Source organism: Vanessa cardui, chromosome 11, assembly GCF_905220365.1.
Source record: "Vanessa cardui chromosome 11, ilVanCard2.1, whole genome shotgun sequence".
Taxonomy (NCBI): Eukaryota; Metazoa; Arthropoda; class Insecta; order Lepidoptera; family Nymphalidae; genus Vanessa; species Vanessa cardui.
This window is the reverse complement of record NC_061133.1, coordinates 3332227-3359156: the sequence shown is the minus strand read 5'-3', so window position 1 is coordinate 3359156 and position 26930 is coordinate 3332227. Positions and strand designations below refer to the sequence as shown.

The 26930-nt window shown below is 31.5% G+C and overlaps 1 protein-coding gene across 3 annotated transcripts in view; it reads right to left on the bottom strand.

The window, feature by feature from the left end:
* Nucleotides 1-15304, bottom strand: part of LOC124533560 (nitric oxide synthase-like) — a 47472-nt gene extending 32168 nt beyond the window's left edge. The window contains exon 1 of one of the 3 annotated variants that reach the window (XM_047108924.1): nt 14829-15304. In XM_047108924.1, coding sequence (XP_046964880.1) covers nt 14829-15161 — 333 coding nt within the window. In that variant the 5' untranslated portion in view covers nt 15162-15304. Of the gene's footprint in view, nt 1-886; nt 974-14828 lie in introns of those variants that run through there. The other 2 variants (XM_047108925.1, XM_047108926.1) reach the window with 2 other exon arrangements.
* Nucleotides 15305-26930: the final 11626 nt, after the last annotated feature.

Here is a 26930-nt window from a genome sequence, read left to right as displayed (position 1 = left end):
GTGTTGAACAAGTTCTACTGGTAATAACTGAGTACGTAAACAAGGATGAAATCTTAAGACATCAGACTTTTATGATTTCTCATTCAATAAAATATTCATAAACGAATTTAAATGATATTTAACTACTTCATATTGGTCATTAGCATGATTACCTAACCATAAAAGTTCTCACGATCATAAGTAATGTAACTCTTTCTCAACAGCCACGAATATGAACCACATTCTACTAATATTGTTTTAGTTACCGTAACTGTTGTACTGGACTCTAAATTATATTAAGTTTCGAAATTCAAATTATCATTCACAACGTATATTACATCGTAATGTTATCTTGATCTGTGCAGTCATTAAAGTACATAAGGGCTTGGCAATTATTTACGATCGCATGCTTTTGTCGACTTAAAGTTTTAAATACATATTGAATATTTTCTATGTTTTTTAATAAATATCGAAACAATATAAACAAATAATTGTTAGAAAATTATCTCAAACTGGTGAAATATATATAAATAATCTTGAATTATTTTTAATTTTACTATAAAAAATCGAACGTTATTTATTGCGTCTAGTGAACTGTGCTACTTAATTAATTTGATGTAAATAATGTAATAATATTAGTAGTTTGTTTTTCAAACTTTACTTAAAATAAATGAACCTAATCTTTAAGATTTATGACGTGCCCATCACTCGTAATAATAATTTAATTATATAAGATTCTTAGAACGATGACTCATCTCTAACTTTTATGAATTAATAAAAGTCATTCTCTTACTATTAATTATATAATCAAGGGTCACTTTGTTTCTTTATAAATTATTTACACATCAAACATATTCCGAATCACAGTTGTCAAAAGAAAAACGTATGATAAACAAAAAGTACTTACAGAGTAGTAAAAAAAACGAACAAAACTACACCGACAAATTTAAATGTTATTATAATCGGAACATACTGTAAGTAATTGCGTAACTTCTTAAAACGATCACGAGACACTATTCAAACGACTTTTCTATAAAACATATCTCCGACAATGTCTTTTGTTATACTTACTTTATCACAAAATTGAAATCAGACTCTTAGTGACATACAAAATACGATTCGTGGTTTCTTATCGAGATATATTCATTATTATCTCAACGAGATCCGCTTGACAGGTTATTATACAAAAGAACCGGTAACATGACTTATATTATTATAGTTAGACACCACGAAGCATAGGCATTATTAAAATGAAAGTAAGCCGAAAAGCAACAATAGATACATTTAGTACCAACTTATAAAAAATCTTTATATATTTGTTGTAAGCCCTTAAGAAAACATAGGAATCGATTATATTAAGAATACTAGCGGTGTCTGCTACTTCATGTTAGTATGATTTTAAGCTATTTAGTTATTGCAGCGTGACTTTATTTTCTATATAATTCAAAAATAAAAGTAAGTTAGCAGCCTAAATTACTCTTTATTACATTAGCTTTCTTCTAGTGAAAGACCCCGTCAAAATTGGCCAGCCGTTCCAGAGATTAGCTGAAACATGTGGACATACATACCACAAAGTTATTTTGGTATATGTACCGGCTAGACATACATAAACGCCTTTAGTAAAAAGCGTTATTTTAATATAACAAACAGAGACACCAATTTTATTACATATATTGACAAAGTTAGCGTTGAACTGTCTTGGAAATCTTATGGCTTATTTCAACTGTACCATAGATATAATAGTTTATTGAATGCATAAATAATTAATTAAACAAGTGAGAAAAACAATACTATAGTACAGCCAATGATGTGATTAATTATATCATACCTAAATTCTTTATATGATCATAATTTTTGCCTGTTTGCAAATCTGAAGGTTTGAGAATAACGGAAACGCGTAATCAATTAAATATCTACTGAGATCATCCTTATCAGTATTGAATTTATATGTTACGATACCAGCTTAGTAGTCTGTAAATGTTTGTTGTTGTTTTGTCTATATATGTTATTCCAGTCGTATTAAATATGTTTTATTTTGAAATAAATAATCAAAGAATATTTTAGATATATTGTTTAATTCGTTTCAAAATATTTATTTTATTACGTTCAATTGTATAAATAGTATTTCCTGTGTGCATGAAGCAGAGCGATGTAAGCCCTAGGCAAGTAAGACCTGCGTGGTCAAAGCCATTAGGCGTGATTAGCCGTATTTTTATTTAGTAAATAAATGAAAAATATTTAAAAATAGATATTTTTGTATCTAGGAACATGTTCTATTTAGATATTATTACTCATATCAATGTCCAAAATATAAACAAATCTATTAGTATAATTACGACATCGATTTCATTGGTCTCACTGCCTCGGTATAAGGATACAGATCCCGAGATTCTGGTTTCAAGCCGCAGGTCGGGCCGGTATAAACATATTAGGTTTTTCCGTCGAAAAGTTCTCAGTACAAACCCAATACCTGGAAGTTGAAAGCGTACCCCCGTGCCTTAGTGAGTGAACTGTTGTTCCTGCTCCCGAACTTATTCCGAGCGTGTTAGTTTGCCGTGCTATCGAATTACGAAAGTGACAGTGAGTTACATTTTTTGCGTACAAATGTGTGCACTATAATTTATTCTGAGTGATTGGCCCTCGAGATCGAAATCAGCCGGACGATATACAATTTCATTGTATAATTTTTTATTTTATCGGTCAATCTTTTGTAAAAATACAATCTCCACATAAAGGAAGAGTTTGAAGAATAAATTTTCTTTACAAGCTTCATTAATCCAACCCGTTGCCAATTAATTAACCTAAACAACCAAAATACCTATACATTATGTTTTTAATCATTTTTCACGCGGTTCAAAATATCTATGAGATTATTTGTAAAATACCGTTACTTTAATTGAATTAGTTAGTTATATTTTTTTTAAATTGTCTGCCGTACCGGGGCCTCTTTTAAAGCGTGCTACCGAGTGCGATCAGCGATCGATTCAGCTGTTAATGTCCATCAGCTGACAGCCACTTAGCATTTATCTTTCCCTCATGCTTTTTATGATATAGGAAGTGAAGCAAATGCGTTACCTGATGGTAAGTGGTCACCATCACCCAGAAGATAACTGTGCTATTATAAATCTTACCATTTATTAGGAACATCATTTCATTTATGGGTTTGTGCCTTTAGTGACTCACTCACCCTTCAAACTGTAATACAATACCGATTATGATAACGCTTAGCTAGTCCCTGTCGACAGTAAACCCTACCATTGGTTCTACAAATATATGATCAGCACACTGCAACTACAGCTTTCTAATATTTTGGGCTATGTCGTAACTACGTAATCATAACTTTGGTCAATCTGTTAAGTGTTGAAATTACAGTGTGCCAATGAAACCCTTTGTAGCATTACAATATGATTGTACCGGTCGGTTAGACGTGTAATCGACTAATGTGTTGCCACCCTTATTATCAAAGGTAGAATGTGTGAAATTTGCCATTTCATTTCGAACTTTATTACTCTAGCAAATGAGTTTAGTTTCATTTGTTAGTATATAGCAGAGAAGTCATAACAAGCGATATGTCCCAATTATAAAACCCTGTTCATAATCAGCTCATCAAAATCTATTAATATTTATGAGACAAGCTCAACTGTTTACTCTTGTTGATTGGGAAGTGATGTTCATATTGACCACGCATTAGCATTAATTTAAAGCAACGTTTAGTTGTCGCGTGAATTGCGAAACATATATTTATTTACACATACAAAATTCCAGTTGTATCTATCTATGTGTATGAACATGCTGATATATATACTAATATTAAAAACGTGAATGTAACTCTGCCTCTCTGTCGCTCTTTAACGACTAAACCGCTGAACCGAATTTGATGAAAATTGGCGTGAAGCAAACTTGAACTCCAAGGTAGGATATAAGCTATTTTATCCTTGACACATTACAATCAATCCCACTAAAACGCAAGCGAAGCCGCGGACGACTAGTCCGAAATAAGTTACCGTATCAATTTTGATTCTGAACTTTAAAATGATGAGACTAGACTGAAGAGCTGACTAACAAAATTATCTATTGTTATCAGAACTAAACGTAGCGATTAATATTGTTCAGGAATTCCATAGGCATGTTTTTGAATGAAAAAAGAAAACAAAAAATTCTTTACTTTGTATCACTCATAGGACTTATGAATAGTTATATATAACGCTTGGGATTATATATTATACCCCAATAATACAAAAAGAAACGATAAAAGGCAAAGTAATTACTATTTACCATAAACTTACACAGGTATTATTATCCTGCATAAAACATCATCGAAGACTAATTTAACTTTTTTTATTATTATCATTACATAAATCAAAGTCGCTTACCGCTTCCGTTCCTATGTTTACTTAGATCCTTAAAATTAATCCGGCTGCGGTTTTTTTAGATAGAGTGATTCGAGAGGAAGGAGACAATATAGTAAAGAAACACTGATAATTTTAGATGTTTCTAATGTGATGACGTAAATTAACAAATTCTGTAGAATTAAATATTCTATATTATTAGTATATAACACCCGTGCGAAGCGGGGTCGGGGCGCTAGTCATCAATATAGTATTTGCGTTATAGGTCTTATAATGTAGAGTTGGATTATTTATCTAAAACAATTTTAATAAATGCTATAATTACCTGCTTCCACTATGCAGTTTGTATTAATTATAGTAATTATTTCCTTTACAATAATTGAATGCTATGTTTTTATAGATTAATTACTTTGAACGGGTATTCATTTTTTCTCACTTCTATAAATAGTATCTAAAAATAAAATCACTATCTGACTCTGTTTCTATCTCCGCTTGACTTCTTCTTAACCACGCAATGGATTTTCAGATGTTCAGTATTAGGAAAAGCGATAAACGAGGAAGATTTGTTTACATTTAGTTTTATTCATTTACTTGCAATACCGTCTGGGTAGGGCCCACTTTCTTCTCAGATATTCTATCGCTAAGCAGCAGTACTCGGTAATGTTGTGTTGGAGTGGAGGGTGAGTGAGCCTGTATAACTACAGGCATTGGGACATAACATATTAGATCCCAAGGTTGATGGCGCATTGACAATGTAATGAATGGTTAACGTTTCTTACAGCGCCATAGTATATGGGTGATGGTGACCACTTACCATGCGGTGTTACCTCTTACAGTTGTTCGTCTGCCAACCTATATCTAAGAAAACATCGGTGGGTGGATACTTATATGGTAGATTCACATCAAATTCACGCATTTCCTCGAAACGAAACTAGTTATAAACACATATTAAGCAAAAAAAAATCTGCTCGGGTTTGAACCCGCAATCATCCATTAAAATACAAATGAACTAATCACTGGGCAATATCAACTGTCATACTCATTAATATGTCTGATATAACATCCAAGTGTTCCAACTAATGTACCATTGCGACCACAATGTTTACATAAATACTAATTACTAAAGGAAATTTCAACGTTCCATTTGTATAAATATACACCACAAGTTAAGAATATTCAAATTAACAAAAAAGGTTTTTCCCCTATTTAAAATAATTTTCATCCCATGTGCGATAATATACATTACAAAATAAACGCCTGTGAGTTAAAGCATCATAATAAAATGAATAAATTCTTATGATAATACTCCTTTGATCGAAATGGTCGCCTCCAGCCGTTTCAAATCGAAATATTAATAATTTCATTGTAAATAATAATAACTTTGAAAAAAAAGGAAAATCCCGCTGAGATCCTTACGAGAGTTCTTTTCAGGACAAAGGTATTTCGATAAGTAAGTGTAATGCTTCTATGTTTAACAACCTTTGTCGCTTGCTATTGGTCAAGTAAGCTAGCGACAGTAGTAGTATATTCATATTGTAAGATAAATTAAATATTTTTTTTTTTTTTTAAATATTTTAGACACTTATACATTTTATGTTTGACTAGCAATACCAAATTCAGCTAATACCATAGATAATTATATATTATCCATGGTATTAGCTGTTATATATATTTATTAATTATTATTTGTTGGATAAATATAAAAATATAGATTTACTTAAATATTTAATTAATAAGTAAAAGCGAAATACCGCTCAGTGATTAATCACGAAATCTGAGAAACTATAACACTTACATACTTAAAATTGGCAGCTAGGTTCCTTATAGGGTACAAATATCCAACCAAAAACGATTTATGAAACTCTATCCTTAAGGGGGTAAATCCGTATTATGAATGCGAAAGGATCTCTGTTTCTCAGTCTGTTGCTCTTTCACGGCTTAACCACTTAATCGAATTTTATTAAAAATCTGTATGAAGCTTGTTTGAAATCCAAATCCTCATTTAGGCGTAAAACCTGACAGCCACAATCACTCCCCGAAAGCGCAATTCTCTCCACTCCTTCGATTGAAATGAGCTATAGTACTGATTTAAGATAAATAATACAATTAAAGACGTAATAAAAATTGTTAGACATGAGTGTTAAGCTAAGAATAAATTGAACACAAACGAATCTTATGACACATGAACGCATTACGAAATGAAATTCAAAGAAAGTAATTTTAGCACTAATGTAGTGTACGCAACAAGAAACGTATTATACGTTCTGTCTGTGTAGATCATAATCGTAAAAGCAAATTCATTCGAAATGATTCTTTTCAACATCTCATGTATAAACAAATACATTTTTGTTTGCTTTGTTCACGGCTGTTTGTAATATTATTGGTACATTGTGGTTATGTAAGTATAAATAACGTTATGTTGTAACGCGTGTAACGTTATCTATACTTTATTATAAATGATATTGTAACTCTGTTTATGTATGTGTTGCTCTTTCATGGTCAAATCACTAAACCAAATGTAATGGTATGAATCAAGCTAGAATCTCGAGTAAGGGTGTGTTGCATTGCATTTTTAATTTATTATGTATTTACAAGATTTATGAAGCTAAGGAGTTATTACTAAGTACATAAATAAATCCAAAAAGGTGTATAAAGTAACATCCTGTAAAAACATTGGTGGGTATTATATTAGTTTTTGTCGGATATAAATTAAATTTGGTAGTACGGTTCTATGCAAGCCTGTCTATTGCCAAACAGCAGTTCTAAGTTGATTTCTTGTTCGACTGAGTCAGTGTGACTGCAGAAACAAGGGAAATAATATTTAGTTCCCAAGATTGGTGGCGTTATAGATATTTTCTATGGGTTGAGGTAGCTTACCATTGGGTGGATATTTTCCCGTACTTACTACATAAATAGACAAGATAATATCGCGAGAAAAGCGGCATGGTTTCCTTTCGATGTTTCCTTTCACTGCGGAGCACAAAACAAATATGAACAAAGAATACGCTAAGAAATAAAGATAATATTAAAGGATTGTTGATGTATAAAAAATAAATAAAACTATTCTCTGAATATCGTATACTCTATAACGTTTTTGAATATCACATTTAAATTATCTATATCATCGAAATAAATCTTCATAATATTTAAAAAAAGAACTAGTTCCCAATAATAATTAATTACAGACTATACAAACATCATTAATAAAAAAAGGTAACTAATGAACACTACTGCACTTGTGTTGATTAACACGTACGAATGATTGCACGCTAATTGTTTTCAAACGCACTCATAATCAGAAGTTAAAGTTGACGATGTACTACAAACGAACGTACAAATCATACGTACATTTTTCAATTCATTATAAAAAAATACGCTATTATAAACCGTAAATTTAATGTAAAAAGATAGATATATTTACAGAAATATAATTACAAAATTACTTATTAATTAACTTTATAAAATAATTTTCTTTGACAGTATATGATTGCTTGTAAATTATATTAATATATAAAGTGATAGACAATAAATGTCATATAGGATGCATGTAAGTTCATCATGCAGTTTTCCTTAACCGCTAAACAAAAATAGTATTCTAAATATTACTTAATTTCTGGCAGTGTGTTATTGATTAGATTATTAAGTTTTATTTTTGAATATATATGTTTCATTTAAACGTTCCTAGGCCATGATGTTCTAGTAAACAGATATGTCATTAACGCGCTAAAAGTGAAGACTAGAAAACGTCCTAATTGGGACGTTTGCCTTTAGTCGTTTTGATCATAATTATGCCAGTAATACGTTATAATATATCATAATTATGTAGTAATACGTTTTGCGTAATTAAAACATCTAGTTATCCATTTTACTTATTGTTTTTATCAAGCTATCCTTTTTAATTGTAACAAAATTTAAAATAAACGGTCCCCGGCGCGGCACACTTGTTTCTGTTGTTTAGTATGGGTATAACATATCTGTTTATTACAATATCATTGTTCCTAGGCAAATTTTCAATATCAAAAACATATCAATGAATATTATGCAGTAATGACTGTATATGAATTTAATTTATAATCTGTAATCTAAATGGACTATTACAATATGTTTTATACAGTATTCTATAAATATACGCTAGTAGTTGTGAATAAGAGTCACGTAGTTTTGTGAAATTTCTATAAATATTATAAGCAAGCAGTGCCTTGCGACGTCCATATACAAAATTACCTTAGTTCCGTTTTCAATCATTTCTAACGAAAGCCGATTGAGGGGAAATTTTAATAAATATTTACGTTTCGAGATATAGTCCATTGAAATGTTGGGATTTGAGGGCCAAACTGAATATTTTTTAGAGGACGCAATGTTATCTATGGAACATGTAGGTGTCAATACAAGCTTAACCCCAAGTTTGTAGTGTTGCCGCCCTTGTATCTAGGCCGTCATCTTGGAGGAGGGGATAAAACACGTTTTCCACAATATCTCTGAAAATAGCAATCTTAGAAAAAAATTGTGAATACATATTTTTTTTAACAAATCGCCTTGTCTACAATTATGTAAATCTTTATACATTTAAGTAAATCTTTGTCATAAATCTAAAATTTAAAAATGTATGTGCAAGTAGGTGAAAAAAGAAGTATGGCTCATTACACGATGTTTGAATTCAATTAAATAAAACAAATTTGTAAAAACATCATCGTCTTTAAAAGTAAACTTGAAACCGTAGTTAAATTCAGATTAAAATTTTGTCAAATTATGTCTTGCAGCAAAATGCAACCGACCAATGAGCACATCTTCAGAACGAACAAGTATTCATTTGGTATATATAGTACTGAGGATTTCCTTTTTTATGTCATATACGTAGGTGAACTGTCAAGTCACCTGATGGTAAGTGGTGATTGCTCATAGATATTGGAGCTATATAATACGCAAATAGTCTTATATATGACAACATGTACTTCATGTCTACTCTTTTTACTTTTACATTGAGCAATGTAAAAGTAAAAAGAGTAAAGCCTGTAAATTTCCCACTGCTGGGATAAGGCCTCCCCTTCCGTTAAAGAGAGGGTTTGGAACATATTCCACTACGCTGCTCCAATGCGGGTTGGTGGAATGCACAAGTGGCAGAATTTAGATGAAATTAGACACATACAGGTTTCCTCTCGATGTTTTACTTCACTTTGCTTGACACTGAGGTGCTTGCCTGGGTTTGAACCCGCAATCATCGGTTAAGATACAAGCGTTCTAACCACTGGGCCATCTCAGCTCAATGTCACAATTATTTTATTTTTCAACGACAGGATTACCATATTGTCTATGATATGTAATAATAATCTTTTTCGTTATGAGTCTTAGTCTTATAGAGGCACTTTAAAAAAATGTAAGTAAATCAAATTTTGATCGTGTTCCATAATCCAATCGACAAATTGAGACGCAAGACTATCGTTATTTCCTTAAAACAGTACAATTCGTGACTAATTTCTGCCCGGTCAACATAAATTACGTAACTAAAATCTTATATAATTTATATTTTGATCTCTATATTTTTTACAATCGATGTACTAACGCCAACTCAAATAGTTATCAATTTACTCACTGTAATAATATAACATAACCTATTTTTTGTTATAATTAATAACCGGACACATGAACTTTTTATAGATTCACAATAAAGTTTAGTCATATCTAAAAAAAATTATGATCCATTGAACAAGGGACAAAGACCGATTCTAAACAATCGTGTGACGTCACACCTGGCATCGCTTTTTGATTAAAACGATTCGTTACCATTCATTCCATTCAACTAACTGTATGTTACAACAAATTTATTTTATCTATATCTATTTTTTTTTAATTAAATATTATTTTGAGATGATGAAGTTATGCGTATTCGTTATTGGCATACATGTATTATGAAACGTTTCAAAAATATATTTTATTTTTTTGTTTCAATTATCAAAATAAAAAGAAATCAAAATATACTTTATTCGAGTGAGCTTTTATTAGAATTTTTTTTTATTTTGTCATTTGTATAATCTCATATTGAATAGTATGCATTTTTTGTTAAAGTATTTTTTTGTAAATAATTCGAATTTTAAAAAGTTATTAGTAGATATATTCGGATTTTTTTTACAGAAATGGTACCCATTTATATTATATATATTAATACCTATGAAAACATTCCGAGAGGTGATATCCAGAAACTTAACTTCATATGAATTTAACAAAAATTATGTTATATTTTTTTAACTGACATAAATTATCAATCTTAAATATCTAGGATATAATTATTCCATGATTATGTTATATTATTTTTACGTTGTATGATCACATCCTTTTTACTTGGTGTTACAGCTCTTTGCAAGCCCGTCTGGGTAGCTACTACTCATCAAATATTCTGCAATCACTAACTAGCAATATTATAATCTAAACCAATACTCAGTATTTTTGTATATCAGTTTGAAGAGTGAGTGGGCCAGTGTAAATACAGGCACAACGTTGTTCCCAAGGTTGGTGGCTCATTGGCGATGTAAGGAAAGGTTAATAATTCTTACAGCGCTATTGTCTATGGGCGGTGGTGACCACTTACCATTCGTTAGACTATATGTTCGTCTGCAACATATGCCATAAAGAAAAGAACGCATTTTTTTAATTCTAATTTTTATTATAAATTACAATGAATTTCATCTATTTCTCTTAATCCTGCTGATTCACTTAATTAGTGGTTAACTGTACGCGGCCTATCTTTTAGTTATATCAAAACCTATTTGAATGACCGCTAATTTTGAGAATAAGTGCCTCAATGTCTAAAGTAAATTCTTAGCACTTTTTTTTTTGGGAAATCTGGGGATAAAATTCTCAATAAAAAGTGCTTTTATTGGATACAAAGTAAATTCTTAGCACTCAAAATTTGGGGATAAAATTCTCATTAAAAAGTGCTTTTATTGCATACATATAATCACATATAGAACAATACCGTGATTGATTTAGCATAGTCACGTAAAATGTACTTTAGGCTCCATAATAAAACGATCAAGATATTTATTGCCGGCTTTTAATCTAAAAATAGAACAAGTGGAAAGCAGACTAAACGCTCTCATGATATTATGTTCAGTATTCGATAGCGAATATTTTAAGATCGAGGATAGTCCTGGAGTTGGAATACGCGAATATTAACTGAGACTATGGATTCAAACCCAGGCAGGCAAGTCTAAATTTTTAACTGCTTCATTTGTGAGTATTATCGATCATTCATCTCGTGATCGTTAAGGAAAACATCGCGAGCAAACTGTAAGTATCGGATCCGACATAAGCTACAATTAGTCCAAGGGAATTTGCTACCTATTACTTTCAACTTCATTAATATTCTACTTATTACATAATTTAACTTGTGATATACGACTATATAAATATAAAACCTTCCACGAAATGGTGCCACTTCTAGTATAAGTTTTATGTATTTTGATTTAGTAGTTTTTTCAGTTAGTAAACACCAAATTATTGATATGTAACATCATGTAAAATTAAAAAGCTAGTATAATTTAATCAGAATAAGAATTACATAAACACATATATTTAAATATTTGCACACATGTGTTGCATTAAAATGCAAACCACATGTGCAAGTGTTAAACAAATTGCTGGGACGTATTTTTTGACCAAAAGATTAAAACTAAATGCTATATGACATTATAAATATAAAGTAACCAATTTAAGGTGAACTCCATTTCAACTAAATACTGCATATTAAAGAGAGTTCAGTTTTAAATAGCTATATATCTAAGTGAATTCATACTATGTTATTTTTTATCCCGGGAGTATACACGAGTACCCAGTTTACTAACGGATAAATACTGCGATATTCCCATGAGCATAGATTTGCCTTTGTATTATCTTATAAGATTCGGGGTATTGGTTCAAACTATTATGTAAGACTTGCTGGTGTCTAGGACATCTAGCGCGCCTTAGTACACCGAAATACCCACTAAAAACTAGTGGTACGCTCTACTTCTCTTTAGCGGGAGTCATGCGATCGCTTTCGCATATCGTAAGGGCACATGTCACATCAACATAAGTTCTTTATAAAAAAATAAAAGTATTCTTATTTTGAATATCAATGAGTCTTGGATACTTATACACGATAAAAATACATTCACGAAAGGTTGTTTGGTAAGGATGGCTTATAGCACATAATTGCCGACTGTGTTGCTAGTTCTATGATCACCCTGAGCACTAGTCTTGCTGTCATTCGAAACTTCGTGCAAGCTGTTTTTAATTTTGACGTGTACATTTATAAAATTAATTAAATACATTTGTTATTTCATACGTGTCGGCTGCTTATACATACACTGAGTTGTAATACTTTTTTTTAGACATACATAACTAAATGGTATTAAATATTCCCTGAAAGTAGTTTCAATAGGATATCGATATAAAAGTATCAGTTCGATGAAGAGATAATATGGTATCATATTGAGCTAGATTAAAATGGTGTTACAGACTATACGCGTCAGAAATACTTGGCTATTGTAGGTCTTCTATTGAATGCATTTTTTCATCTCATTATTACTACTTATCTATATTCTATTTTTAATGTTATAATAAATGTAATCTATATTCTATCTAATTGAGTGAAAACTTTTTTGTGATTATTTTTAATATTATAGGATAAAAATGAATCTTACACCTAATATCGTATGAAAAACATACAATACTATTGATTTTTTCGTTAGTTATTTTAAAGAAAATGTACAAAGTGTTGCTAGCATCAAAATTTATATTCAAATTCAGTTGCAAATGCATGTAAATATTGCTATATACGTGTATATACGTGTGTGTGTTTGTACATTGCAGACATATAAAAATTGGGTTTATCCAACAATAGAGATTAAAAAAATGTGATTATAAAATCTTGTACCTATATTTTCGATTTTGTTTAATTTGACATGTGTTGATTATATTTATAAAACGACTAGCGGTCCGTCTCGGCATTGCACGGGTGGACGTGCATTTTTTTAAAAAATATTTTTAATGTATCTTATTTAATTATTTTGTTGCATTTATCGTATTTAATAATTGCGGTTTTATTTTATTTTTTGTTGCTTTTATCCGATTTGTTTAACAATTGCCGTTCTATTTGACTTATTTACACAAAAACTTAATAAATTATACACCTAAACCTTTTCATAAATACCTCTGTCTATAAGTGAAAACCGTATAAAAATCCGTTTAGTAGTTTTGGAGATTATCGCGAACATATAGACTGACAGACGTGGCCGGGAAACTTTGTTTTATAATATATAATGATTGTCGTTTTATATTTGCATTTAATACTGATCAAATCTCTAATACATTTCGAAATGTTTACTCGTCAAATTTACTTAAGTGTTCAATGTTATATGAATTTTAAGTATGTTTCCAACAAACTATGTTAGTACATCCAATCTAACAAATCGACGTACCGATAATACAAACACGTTGATGAGGTCGTAGACAACGTCTAATTGGAAACAAATTTAGTTGAGATTATTTGAAAAGATTTGCTATGAATTTTTCGTTGATGTAAATTAAATTTTTACATATTTTTTTGACGTATTGTCTCATAAGTCAAAAGGTTTACCTGGTAAAATGTGTTTATTTATGCAATTGAAAACAAATAATTTGTGTACTATTTGATTGTATTTTATAAAAAATGTTTTGGTTTAAGAAAAACAAAATTTTTACATGACATAAATGCAATATATGCAAAGTAAATTGTATTAAATTCGAAGCACAATAAATTTCAAAAGATATTTAATTTTTCTCAACGAAATATTGTTATATATTAAGAAGAGTCTATACTGCAATATTATTAGTAACGAAAAATTACCTATAAATTAATATTTTTCCCAACAACTTTCCTCATTTTCCAATGTCGAATTTGTATAGACATATATTCTTAAAAATGTATGCAATAAATTATGAATAAGTAAACTCGCTTACGCACTAGTAAAGATTCATTAAAAATTCATAGAATGCGAGGTAATTCAGGAAGTTTGTGGCTTATCTTGCTGTGTCAACAAGGATCTATTAAAAAATGATCCACGTGACTTAACACGTTGATCGAGAAAAACACAATGCAAGACACGGTCGCTACATATTTATGGATTAAAGATAATCTTTCCGGTTCATACATAAATTGAATATGATTATAATTAATATGTTACCTTGTTATTGTTTAAAAATTGATTTCTTGATTGAATAAATTTAGTTTTAACGATTTATGAAAATACTTTTATTGAAATCTTTGTTAGCACTTGAATGTTGCACCGTCATACTCGTACGTAACATTATTGTCTAAAATTTGTGTAATTTTTTATCTCTCTTAAAAAAAAAATCATCAATTTTATTTTTATATAAATAGCACTATTTTTTAGGCACATCATCCTAAACCATAGTTTATTTGGATAGTTTAGTCTTTACTTTAGTATAAATAATTATTTAGAATAATAAATAATAAATACTTACAAAACTAACATCCTCGATTTGGGAATGAAGAAGATCGAAGTTCTCTTCGCCGGCGAGATGATTCTTCAGTCTTATTGGTTGAGGCACTTTCAACCGAAGGCTTGGTTTCACTTGTTTCTCGTTTTCAACAGTCAATATCTCAGCACCACTGAACGGACAGGACCCGTGACCATTAACCTGATCAGCGAATACCATTTTACCGAAATCCGTTTCGATTTTATTATAATCCGAATCCATTTTGCCGAAATCTGTTTCCATTTTACCGAAATCCGTTTTAACAAAAGCCTTTTCCGAGCTTTCGTCTTTCACGCAACACTTGAAAATGTTTGACATTTATTTGTAAACGCGTACACGCACTGTAAATTTGCACAAGCCGGTGCGTACTGACGAACAACTTTAATGCAACATAATATATATGTAATCGGGTGTAGACCGAAAAGCGGACTGAACGCCGTTGTCTCGGCAACCGGTCTGCCAGCTCGAAGCAACACGGTGTCCGCAAAAAAATATCAACAATCGTGCGTCACGCATCGACGCTACAATAATTAAGAATGAGCTGCTTAATAGAGCTACTTAGATTAAAAATGTCGTTGGACTTTCCAACATAAAAACGTCTTCCCACTGTTTATAGATCCGGTTTAAAACCATTTAATTCAAAATACAATCTACTATTAACAAATAAATTATTTATACTTACTTTTGATTCAGCAAATCGTATTATAGCAGCGTGTTTAACAAACCTTCTGAAGAGACAAAAGTCTTAAACAGCTGTGAGTGTTTTATTAGTTGCTACTTTTTATTATTGGCGTTTAATAAATATAATATTGACTTTATGATCATATTTCGTTGAAAATAAATAATGTATCTCTGCTTTAAAGTATACATTAGTATTTTAACCTTGACAATGCAATGAGACGCTGGGGCAGCGTGGGTATGAGCTGTGAGTAGTAAAACGTATCAGTTGAATAAAATTGATTTGATTTGATCTGAAAATCACGGATTCAATCCCAAACACATTTCAAATCATGTACTAATCCGTTTAAGTTCTAACTCCAATCCAACCTTGTGCAGTGCAGCAGAATAAGCTACAAACACATACTCCCTAAGGACAGGAAAAGGAGTGGAATACCGCACAGTAGGATATTACTAGACGTTTTTAATTAATTTTGAAGTCGATGTAATTTTTTTATAAATTATTTTCATTTTGAAAAAAGTTTATATTTAACTTAATACTTATACAGTTTACGGAATAATGATGAATAATATTTACTAAATTAACATCCATAATACTGTAACATGTCAAAGACATCTCTCGCTAAGATTGACCGTACTTGTTTTTTCAAAATATTCATTTTCTAACTAAAGTTATTTAACTAACTTTAGTATTTATCGGTGAATTTAAAAAAAAAATTTCATTATTAAAGTAATCGAATGAAACACCTTAGTACCATAATAAATGATAAATAAATGATAAAATTTGGAAAACATCAAATACATTACTCTGATCTGATGTAAGAAGTAAAAGCACTTGTATTATGCAAAATCAGAAGACATCTTAGAAAACTAATGAACTTTTTCTACATTGACTTGGCAAAGAATCGTACCCGGGACCTCGTAGAGGCGTATCCCTAAAAACCGGTGTACACACTACTCGACTATGGAGATCGTCTATCATACTCTGTTATTATAATCTGTTTTGTATTGCAATAATAATAAAACATAACACGAAGGATAATTTAATTTTTATCGCGGACGGATATTCAAATCTGGGCGATTTGATATATTCGTTAATATATTGGTTTCATTATTTTCCTTATGATTTCCCCCAAACAAATCTCCCTGTGTTATTTTAAGTGGAAATACCACTTATAAATTATTGTAATGATATAACTGCTACCTGATAAATTTATTACTGGAATTTAAAGATATTTATAAATTTGATTTAATTGTTTGGCAAATATTAATCATTTTTCAATTATCCTCAATCCATGGGAATTATCTTAATTCCTCTTGTGCCTTTAGTTACAATACTTTTCTTCACTTACAATCAGAACGCAACGAAAGTAAGAATGATTATTTGGTGATATATAAACACTAGTTGTCCCCCGCAGTTTTCGCCGTTTAAGGAGTTGGTCAGCTAGAAAACAGAAAAAAATAATTATAAGTGTAGCACCAAATTCTCTTTAAGCACTTATGAAGACGTTGTCACATTAAATGTATAATGTTATATTCATCTGAAAAATACGATTGAATTGTTAGTTATTAATTAGTAGTTAATCTGTAAGTTCACACTTATAGATTAACTTTGCTATAGTAATGTATTACGTAAATATTAAAATAAGTATTTAAAATATATTTCAATAGTCAACAATATTGATAACTTAAAATATATAAAAAGTGTACTCGCAGGTTATACAGCATTATATTTTAGAACCAAAATGATTGAATAATCCCAGAAACTCCATCAGAAGTAAGATATAAGTAGTTATGACATACTTCGAAAATACTCAAAGTGGCTCAACCATTGTGACCTTGATCGTAGTGGTAGTTCCACCAATTATTTAATACAACAGTTAATGAAATAAAATGAATTTTAAGACATTTTCTACCTCGCTCAATCACTCTGTTGAACCAACATCCAACGACTGGGAACATTTTTCAACTGGGAACCTTCAAAAAAGAAAGTACCCAAATCTTTGAATTTGCAACTTACCTGCAAGCCTGGCGTTTCAAACGTCCATGGACTTTCCATCAGGTGAGTTATCTGCTCGCAAAGAAAATCAATCATGTCTGAATCATATTTGTCTATGATGAAACAGGGATATCGTCGGGGATAGTGCAAATCCGCGAATCTACCATACGTAAAAGGTGCGTATCTGCAATAGATCCAGTTTTACAGGGGAAGGTTAAAACTTAATAACTTTATTAATTCAATTAACTTTAAGCTCATTTTTACACAAAAAGTAATTAGTAATGTGTTCTATCTCTTGGTAGAATATATATCAATTTAAGTAAATAATTAAGGCTCTACGACAATTACGCGGATTTGCTTTGACCATAAACTTATAACATTGGAACTTAAGGGGAAAGTACGCGGTTTTTAAATGAAACAAATATCATTATTTTAACAAAAATATTATTCAATGTTGAAAATAAAATTATAAAAAAATATTGAAAAATCTTTGCCTCTTACAAAAGATAGATAAAATGAATAAATGTTAGATAAATGTAACAAAATCAACATAAACTTTTTCTCTAAAAACTCTTTGAATTACTCTTAAAAACTAAATTACTCTTATAAAAATCAAACATATAATTAAATCTTATATTTATTCAGAGGATAATCAGCCTTTTAAGTAATTTCAATTGGAAAACTTCGGAATATCACAAATCTTAAATGTATTAATGAAATAAAATTATACCCCAATCAAACAGTCTTAGTGCTTAAAATTACGTACTTAAAAAATAATAATAGGCACTAGTAGGTAATAATTAAAATCAAATTATAAAAATCAACAAAGGAACTGAACAAAAATATATAATTTCTAACAAAAAAAGAATAACGAAATTGTTCATTTATAAGGTGTAAACAGTTAAAGATTACAATTAGTTAATAAGAGGCAGCTACGTATTAGGTATTTCTGTATGGCAAGTTGTCATAGAATTCATGGCAATCTGAAGGTATAACACTTTTTAATTGTTGTAAATGTTCAAACTTTGATTTGGATATTGGCAACCTATCGGCAAAGAGTTGTGGTGGTATAAACGGCTCAATTCTTTTTGGCCTTTGTGGTAACAGTTGAAACTCGTCATTGTAGTTAAGCTTGTATTCAATTGTACCATTGGGATTGTATTTTAGTACTCTGATATCAACCACACATTTCGCACCAACCCCTCTCCCAGGGCGAATTGTATCATAAATAAAGTTATTTTTAATACTATAATCTTTAAAGAATGTGTGGTCCACTGTTGCTACCTCATATGGAGATGGATTCAGTCTAGCTTCTTTGGTAATCGAAGAGTACTGACTAGGCAAAAATATTTCACGATTTTTTAATTTTCTTTCAATTATTGAGTGAACTGAATCCACCTCCATCTGAGTGTGACCTTTTTCTAAAAATTTTTGTGTAATCACAATATTTTTTTCCATCGCCAGTAGCAGGAGAGCATTAGAAACCACAACATTTCTATTTTGTGATGTGCATCCATCACTAAAAATAACTACATCTTTTGGGCAGTCTTCTACAATTTTCTTTAAATAATCAATATAAAAAGAAGCATAAGTTGATGCTTTTAAATCAGTAGTGGTCTCATCAAACCAATAACACTTTACATTATTAGTGCCCAGATTGTAAATTGTGAAATTATGAACCATAAGCTTTGTTTTAAAATACAGTGCACTAGCTTTCAAAAATGGACACAATTTTACAGCTTGTAAGTCAGCAGTGATAAGATGGAGTGTTCCATTTTTCGCTCTTTCTTTGTCTAAAGTCTTTTCTTGTCTAGCTAAATCTTTTCGTGACAAGTGTTGCTGATATTCTTCTTCACTAATATTACCTACTTTATACGAACAACATAGATCACATGCATCTTTTTTAGGTTGAAACAATGCTATGTTTTCATCTTTTAGAACATCTTCAAATAGTTTTCTTGACGCCACTCTCTGTGCCTTCTTTTTTGCCTCTTCAACATAGATACGATATAGTTCACGTTTAGACTGTATTATTGGCTCTACATATAATTTCGTACTTTCTTTTCTGCAGTAGTGAGAAGGCATTTTGGGCAAATCCCTTAAAAATGCTTGCACAAATTCTTTTAACGTACTCGTAGGCAACGCATTATCCTCCCTTCTGTTCATTGTTGTTTCGTTACTTGGTGTCTCTCCTAACCAGTATCTTACAGTCCACTCCTTAATGCCTAATGTCCCTAAGAATGTCTTTAAACATACTCTATATTTTTGGTCATTTAATTTGAAATAGTACTCTTTTGTACTCCTTCGTCTTGAATCAGACCTTCCAGTGGTTTTTCTATTAGTCGGTTTTTTATCTACTAAGGATGAAACAAACATTTTTTTCTCAATCCAGCTCATCTCCCAAAATTCTTTAAAAATATTTAATCGCACAGTGTCAGTAAATTTTTCACAGTTCATCACCTTGCTCCTAATACAATTGTTTGACTTACAAGCTTCCCCAAGATTTCGCGCCGGTTTAATAGAGTCTTGTACGAATTTCTCATGATCTGTCTTCCTGAAACCTATGTATTCCTGACCTAACATTCTTAACCTCTTATTTCTAAACCTTTTTGAAGACATTTTATCAGCTTTTCGTTTCCTTATTCTAGACTCAGCTGCAGCTTTATGTTCTAAGTGGCTTTCTGGAATCAGATCATTATTACTATCCGTCGATGATGAAACTATCGGTGCAACATTTGTTATTTCAGACAATGGAGTATAATTTGGATCAGCCACAGAGTCATCTGATGAAAAATCAAGGATTGAAGATCTATTTAGTGCGTCAATACAGTCATTCATCTCATAAGAAACGGATACAACGTTGTTAGTAGCAGATATGGCAGGCTCAGAAACATCTGGATCACCAAATTTCAGCAGCTCTGCTGAATTGAAAGTAATTGTGTCAGAATTAGATAAATCGCTGCCATCAGGATTCTCATTGTGATTTTCAGCTTCAGCAAAACAAGTAGTAGGAACATTTTCAACTAGCTTTGTGGTATTTTCACGAGATGTAGTCTGCTTAAGCAGAATTTGTTTTTTTATTTCCAATAAACGTTCGCGCCTTTTCTTTAAACTTATTAAGGTAGTAACATGACACGTTTCATTTTCACTGCAGGAGTCCATTTCACTTTCCATTTTGATCCTAAAAGTAAATAAGAATCATTTTTTATGTGAGTTTAAACAACACGTAACCCACACTTATTCAAACAGCAAAACCGCGTAAATGCATTACCAAGGTTACAAAGACGAAACAATAAAGTTTAAAATAGCAGTCTTATAAATTATTTAAGGGATTTAAGGGATTTATAATAAACTAAATATTACATTTACACTTACCTGATGTTGGCAATGATAATTTTTAAGTAAATACACAGTTTTACTTCAAAATTAAACAACAATCTCTGTGCCGGTGTTACCAAATCACATACGCGGTGTTGAAACTTGCTCGCGACAGATACGCAGTGTTGTTATTTGGCGATTTCTGGCTTCCGATTGGTCGAAATGAAGTCGTTTCAAGTCGGTGGCAGCCTATCAAGATTTTGCGTGAATTGCCCGCGAAAACTTAAAATGGCTACATTTGTCATATACGCGGAATTATCCAATGCTAGTTACGCGGATTTGAACTATCCCCGACGATATCCCTTTTCAAAGCGTACGCGAAGACTATTTGACATGTAATAATGAGTCAATTTATCGGCGCTGACGTTTACCGCTTGATGCAAATTACACTGTAAAGTAATTCATAGGAAGTAAGTCGTATACTTTTATTACTATAAGTTTTATACTGTTATTTAGAAAATATTATTTTGTGTACAGACGTATTTTACGACAATAACAGCAACAACAGACTGTAAATTTCCCACTGCTGGGCTAAGGCTTCCTCTCCCTTTGAGGAGAAGGTTTGGAACATATTCGTCCACGAATATTCAGTGGTGCTTGTCTGGGTTTGAACCCGCAACCGTCGGTTAAGATGCACGTGTTCTGACCACTGGGCCATCTCGGCTCTTAACGTATTTTACGATGATAATGAAATATGATTCGCAAGCTTTTGTTTTTAGATAATGACGATGATGTTCTCCTGATTTATTTCTGACCCGGTCTATTCCATGGTATTCTTATGGGATGCGGTCTCTATTTCTTCAGTTTCATAATCCAATAGCATAAGCATTTCGTGTTTCTTGCCACGAATAAGTTATCCCTGCTTTTACTAGCCTAGGTTTGTGGTCAGTTCAAGCAGTGTAAGTCAGTTTGAATGTGGAATCCAAATTTGGCGCAAATAATTTAACAATTGGGGCAAATAAATAAACTCGTGGCGTAATGAATAACACTAACCTGAAAAGACAAATTGAGATTAGTTGCTAACAAGAACCAGATATATCTAAAAAACCGAATAAATATGAATAAATAATAGTGCATATTACTGTTCAGATAAACAAATTTGTCAGTTGGAAGAACACAACTTAAAACACTACTTATTTCACGATCAATTTAAAAAAAAAACGATTTCTTTAAGTTATATTTTGAAAAATAATATGAAATGGAATTTTTATGATGCGCTCACGGTGACATGAAAAATACACGATTAAGTTGCTTGCTATGTGACAAGTCGCTCCAACAGACAATTTCACACCTTATTTCACAATATTTACTTTATTACAAAGCTAGCGACCCATCCCGGCTTCACACAGATGTAATTCTGATACTAAATATACTAAAAATATACTAAAGAATTTGTTTATTTACGATATTACATTAGAAAGTTATAAAATGATCAGTGTTTCTTTACAATATTATCCACGTTTTACATACAAAAACCTTCCTCTCGAATCTATCTATCTAAAAAAACCGCATCAAAGTATAGGGACAGACAGCGGTATACGACTTTGTTTTATACTAGGTAATGATGATAATTATTAAATTAGGAATTTTTGAATTTGTGAGTGAGGATAAATAATAGTGTGACAAAAGTGGCAAGTATATTTATAATTATTAATTTAACTTTTATGATGAAACAATTTATTTTAAATTTTAAGAGCTGAGTGGTTAAACGCGTGCATCTTAACCGATGATTTCGGGTTAAAATCCAGACAAGCACCACTATATATATGTGTTTAATTTGTGATTATAATTCATCTCGTGCTCGGCGGTGAAGAAAAAGATCGTGAGGAAACCTGCATGTGACTAATTCCATCGAAATTCTGCAACATGTGCAACCCATCAACCCGCATTGGAACAGCGTGGTGGAATATGTGCCAAACCCTCTCTTTAATGGAAGCGGAGGCCTTATCCCAGGAGTGGAAAATTTACAGGCTGTTACTTAACTTTACTTTTATAAAACAGATAAATACATACTATACATATAAGCGATATCTTATAGGAAATTTTATGTTCTATTAACCAAAATATACTTATAATAATAATAATTTTACTACGAAACTCCATTTGGCTAGACACAAACTTCCCTGATTTATTTCGATTGCGATCAAAACGTCTTGTTTCGCACGGCTAACTCGGTTTATTGTTATAAAAAAAATAAACGTTATCTTATAAATAATAATACGATTATTTTTACGCTTATTAAGTTTCAATCGAAATATATGACATCAATGTCAAATGAAAATGCGACTTAAAATACAAGGTTATCATATAATAGCATTTAGATTAAATTACCGTAAGAATTACCTAATAAATGTTTATTTATATAATAATGATTATACATAAAAAAAAATTATAATACTTCCTGTATTACAAGGATCAATGAACGCATTGATGTTTACTAAAGGAATAAAATAACGGTTGTTATTTTTAGAGGCTGAGAACTTAAAAAAAAATACAGATACATTTTTAATCTATGAAATTGGCTTTATTAGTCGAATCAATTTACATATTCGTGTTTGGTTATGATTTTGAGCATGTGGTCGCAGCGGCTGGCGCGTAATCTGTGCAACAAATGCTCAAATGTGTCTGGTTTATTTGCGTATATATACGACTTTACACAACCTCAGACTATTAAACAGTAGAGTCTAATTCCACGAACAAGGTGACTATTTAACAAGTTAATTTCTTGAATTTAATCGTTCGATAAATGTTCCTTTTAATGAGTTAATTTTATAAAATACTAAATATTGACATTGCAGAGTTCTGGGGCAAGGCATTCGATTATATAACAAACCTCAGGTTAACGAACCATTGCTGCTTGACAAATAACTCGTTCTAAAATAGTATATCGCAAATTGCTTGTTAATAAATAAAGCACATTACTCAAAACAAGATAACAGCGCAATTGAATAAAAAGCGTGGATTTGAGAATTTGTAAAAGCATTATATTTATTTAATCCTATAAATGACGTATTTTAAATTATAACGTATAGTATGACACAAATTAGATGTAGCATCGGAAAATGCAATGGAATTAAAATAAAACCGATTACTGCCGATTTACACAACCAATAGAAATAGCTCACTATCGCGCCATTCGACGCTATTCGTAGCTATAGACTCTCGCCTCAGAGAAAGCAAGTGTATGTAAATCGACGTGTCAAATTGACGAATATATTAAGTCTTATGATATTACAAGTTATTACGTTTGTGCAAAGATCATATTCGCATGTGAAATAAATATTGATAATTTGGGATAGCGTACTCAATTCGGATGTGATCGGTTTTACGAATTTTGCCGATGCGACATCTAAGTTGTGTCGTACTATACTAGTAGCGTCCGCGGCTTCGCTTGCGTTTTAGGGGTTGTCACGTGTTGGGCAAAAAAGTAGCAGTCCTTTCTTGGAGTCCAAGTTTGCTTCATACCAAATTTCATCAAATTCAACTCAGCGGTTTGGCCGTGAATGAGAGAAAGACAGACAAGGTCACTTTTACATTTATAATATGAATATAGATTTGTTGTGGCATGATTTATATGAGTCGAGATGGCCCAGTGGTTAGAATGCGTGCATCTTAACCGATGATTGCGGGTTCGAACCCAGGCAAGCACCGCTGGTCCATGTGCTTAATTTATCTTTATAATTAATATCGTGCTCAGCGGTGAAGGAAAACATCGTGAGGAAACCTGCATGTGACAAATTTCATAGAAATTCTGCCACATGTGTATTCGACCACCCCGCATTGGAACAGCGTGGTTGAATATGTTCCAAACCTTCTCCTCAAACGGAGGGGAGGCCTTTAGCCCAGCAGTGGGAATTTACAGGCTGTTGTTGTTGTTGTTGATTTATATACTTTTAGTTTTAAGCCGAATCTACAGAAACCATATTCTGAAGCGTTTAACTGTGTTGCGGAAAGGACTTAAATAAAAATGGAAGTTCGATTCGAAACGACCAATCGTTTGTTTGTTACGTGACAATCAAATGTACTTCCCGGATTTTCGTATTCGCTTAAATCACCATTAGCTCTCAAACGTAATTAAGAACTGTAAACGATGACGAAACGTCTACGTGAGGTAAGTCAGATATAATGTTGACATTACCGCTTTTTATAGATGTTTAATTTTTTCAAAGTAACTTTAGAACATTACAAACTTCATAATAACTCCAGTGATTTATCAAGGTATAGATATATATATTTTTATGGTATAAGTTGGCGGACGAGCATATCGGCTACCTGATGGTAAGTGGTCACCATCACCCATAGACAATGGCGCTGTAAGAAATATTAACTATTCTTTACATCGTCAATGTGCCACCAACCTTGGGAACTAAGATACTATGTCCCTTGTGCCTGTAGTTACACTGGCTCACTCAAACCGGAACACAACAATACTGAGTACTGTTATTTGGCGGAAGAATAACTGATGAATGGGAGGTACCTACCCAGACGGGCTAGCACAAAGCCCTACCATCAAGTGAAGTGAAGATATATGTAAATAAATTATTTGTGGGTAAGGTTTTGTGCAGACCCGTCTAGTACCAGAACACTCGTCACCGGACAAATATGTATAGGAAAAAACATAAATTTTAGTAACTGGTGGAAAGTGTTCAAATAAAATATGAACAAAATAATTACTAAAAATACGTTTTCACCATTGATTGGTCCAATTTTCTGAACCTTCCAAAACAATATTTGTCTTATGGGTATCACAGACATTTGACTAGGTTACACTCACCATTTTGTCTATGGATAAAAATGAGCTGTTAATTCATGTGTAATGGTAATAAACTAGTGTGATTGATCATGTGTATGAATATACAACTGGTATTCTTTAATTAGCAGAGTAAAGTAATGGTAACATAAAAAGCAGATTTAAGTATTCCAAATGTATCTTACAATGAAATGTTACCTAAAACCATGAATGACAAATTTATAACCAAATGTCAATAAGAAAATAAAACTTTAACTTGTTTGAACATCGTGCGGACAAATATTGATAAAAGCAATAAACCTTATTTGGATAAAAATAATAAATGGTTGTTTCTGTTCACATTATATGCGCATGCGTATCGTTATTTCAATTCAATAGTTTTTATATAGTACCGTCAGCAAAACCATACGTGGTATAAAATCATTTATAAAAAAATATGAACTAGGGATGTATCGTGATTTTCTTCATGCATTACGATTCTATAGTATCTTTGTATATTTTTATATGTGCATCACAAATACTCCTAGCTCGGTTTTGACGATATTTTCTTAGATTAAATACTCCTTGTGTGTATTGTAAATCAATAAAAACTTTTTACGTCACAGATCCAAGCTTCCATCTCGCTAATGTCGAATGTTTGCGCAGACATAGATTTCACTCAAATTTGAACCCAGAACCTCGGTATTTGTAACCTTAGATATTGACTATTAGACTAATGAAACGGTTAGCCTGAAACTGATAACAATACTCCGACAGTAACCTATAATGTTGTTGCACATATATGTTTCATCGTCAGCTAACTCTGTACCAACTTCCTACACTTATTAGGCTTCTGATTCGATAACTTTTATGAAAGTGAATATATTTAATACGTAGACATAGATTAAAAATAGAAATGAAGAATCTTTATAATTTTACTAAGTAGATTATTTGATTGAGAACCTATAAATATAAACAGTTGTATAAAATAAAGAAATACAATAAATATTTATAATGTTTTATATTATATTATACTTGGTGGTAGGGCTTTATGCCAGCCCGCTTGGGTAGGTACTACCCACTCATCAGATATGCTATCGCTAAACAACAGTACGCAGTATTGTTGTGGTCCGGTTTGAAGGGCACAAGGGACATAGCATCTTAGTTCCCAAGGTCGGTGGCGCATTGACGATGTAAGGAATAGTTAATATTTTCTACAGCGTCATTGTCTATGGGAAAGAAAGGTAATTTTGCACGTATTGTCAGAACTATAGACACTAGGTGACAGATAGGACGACACTCA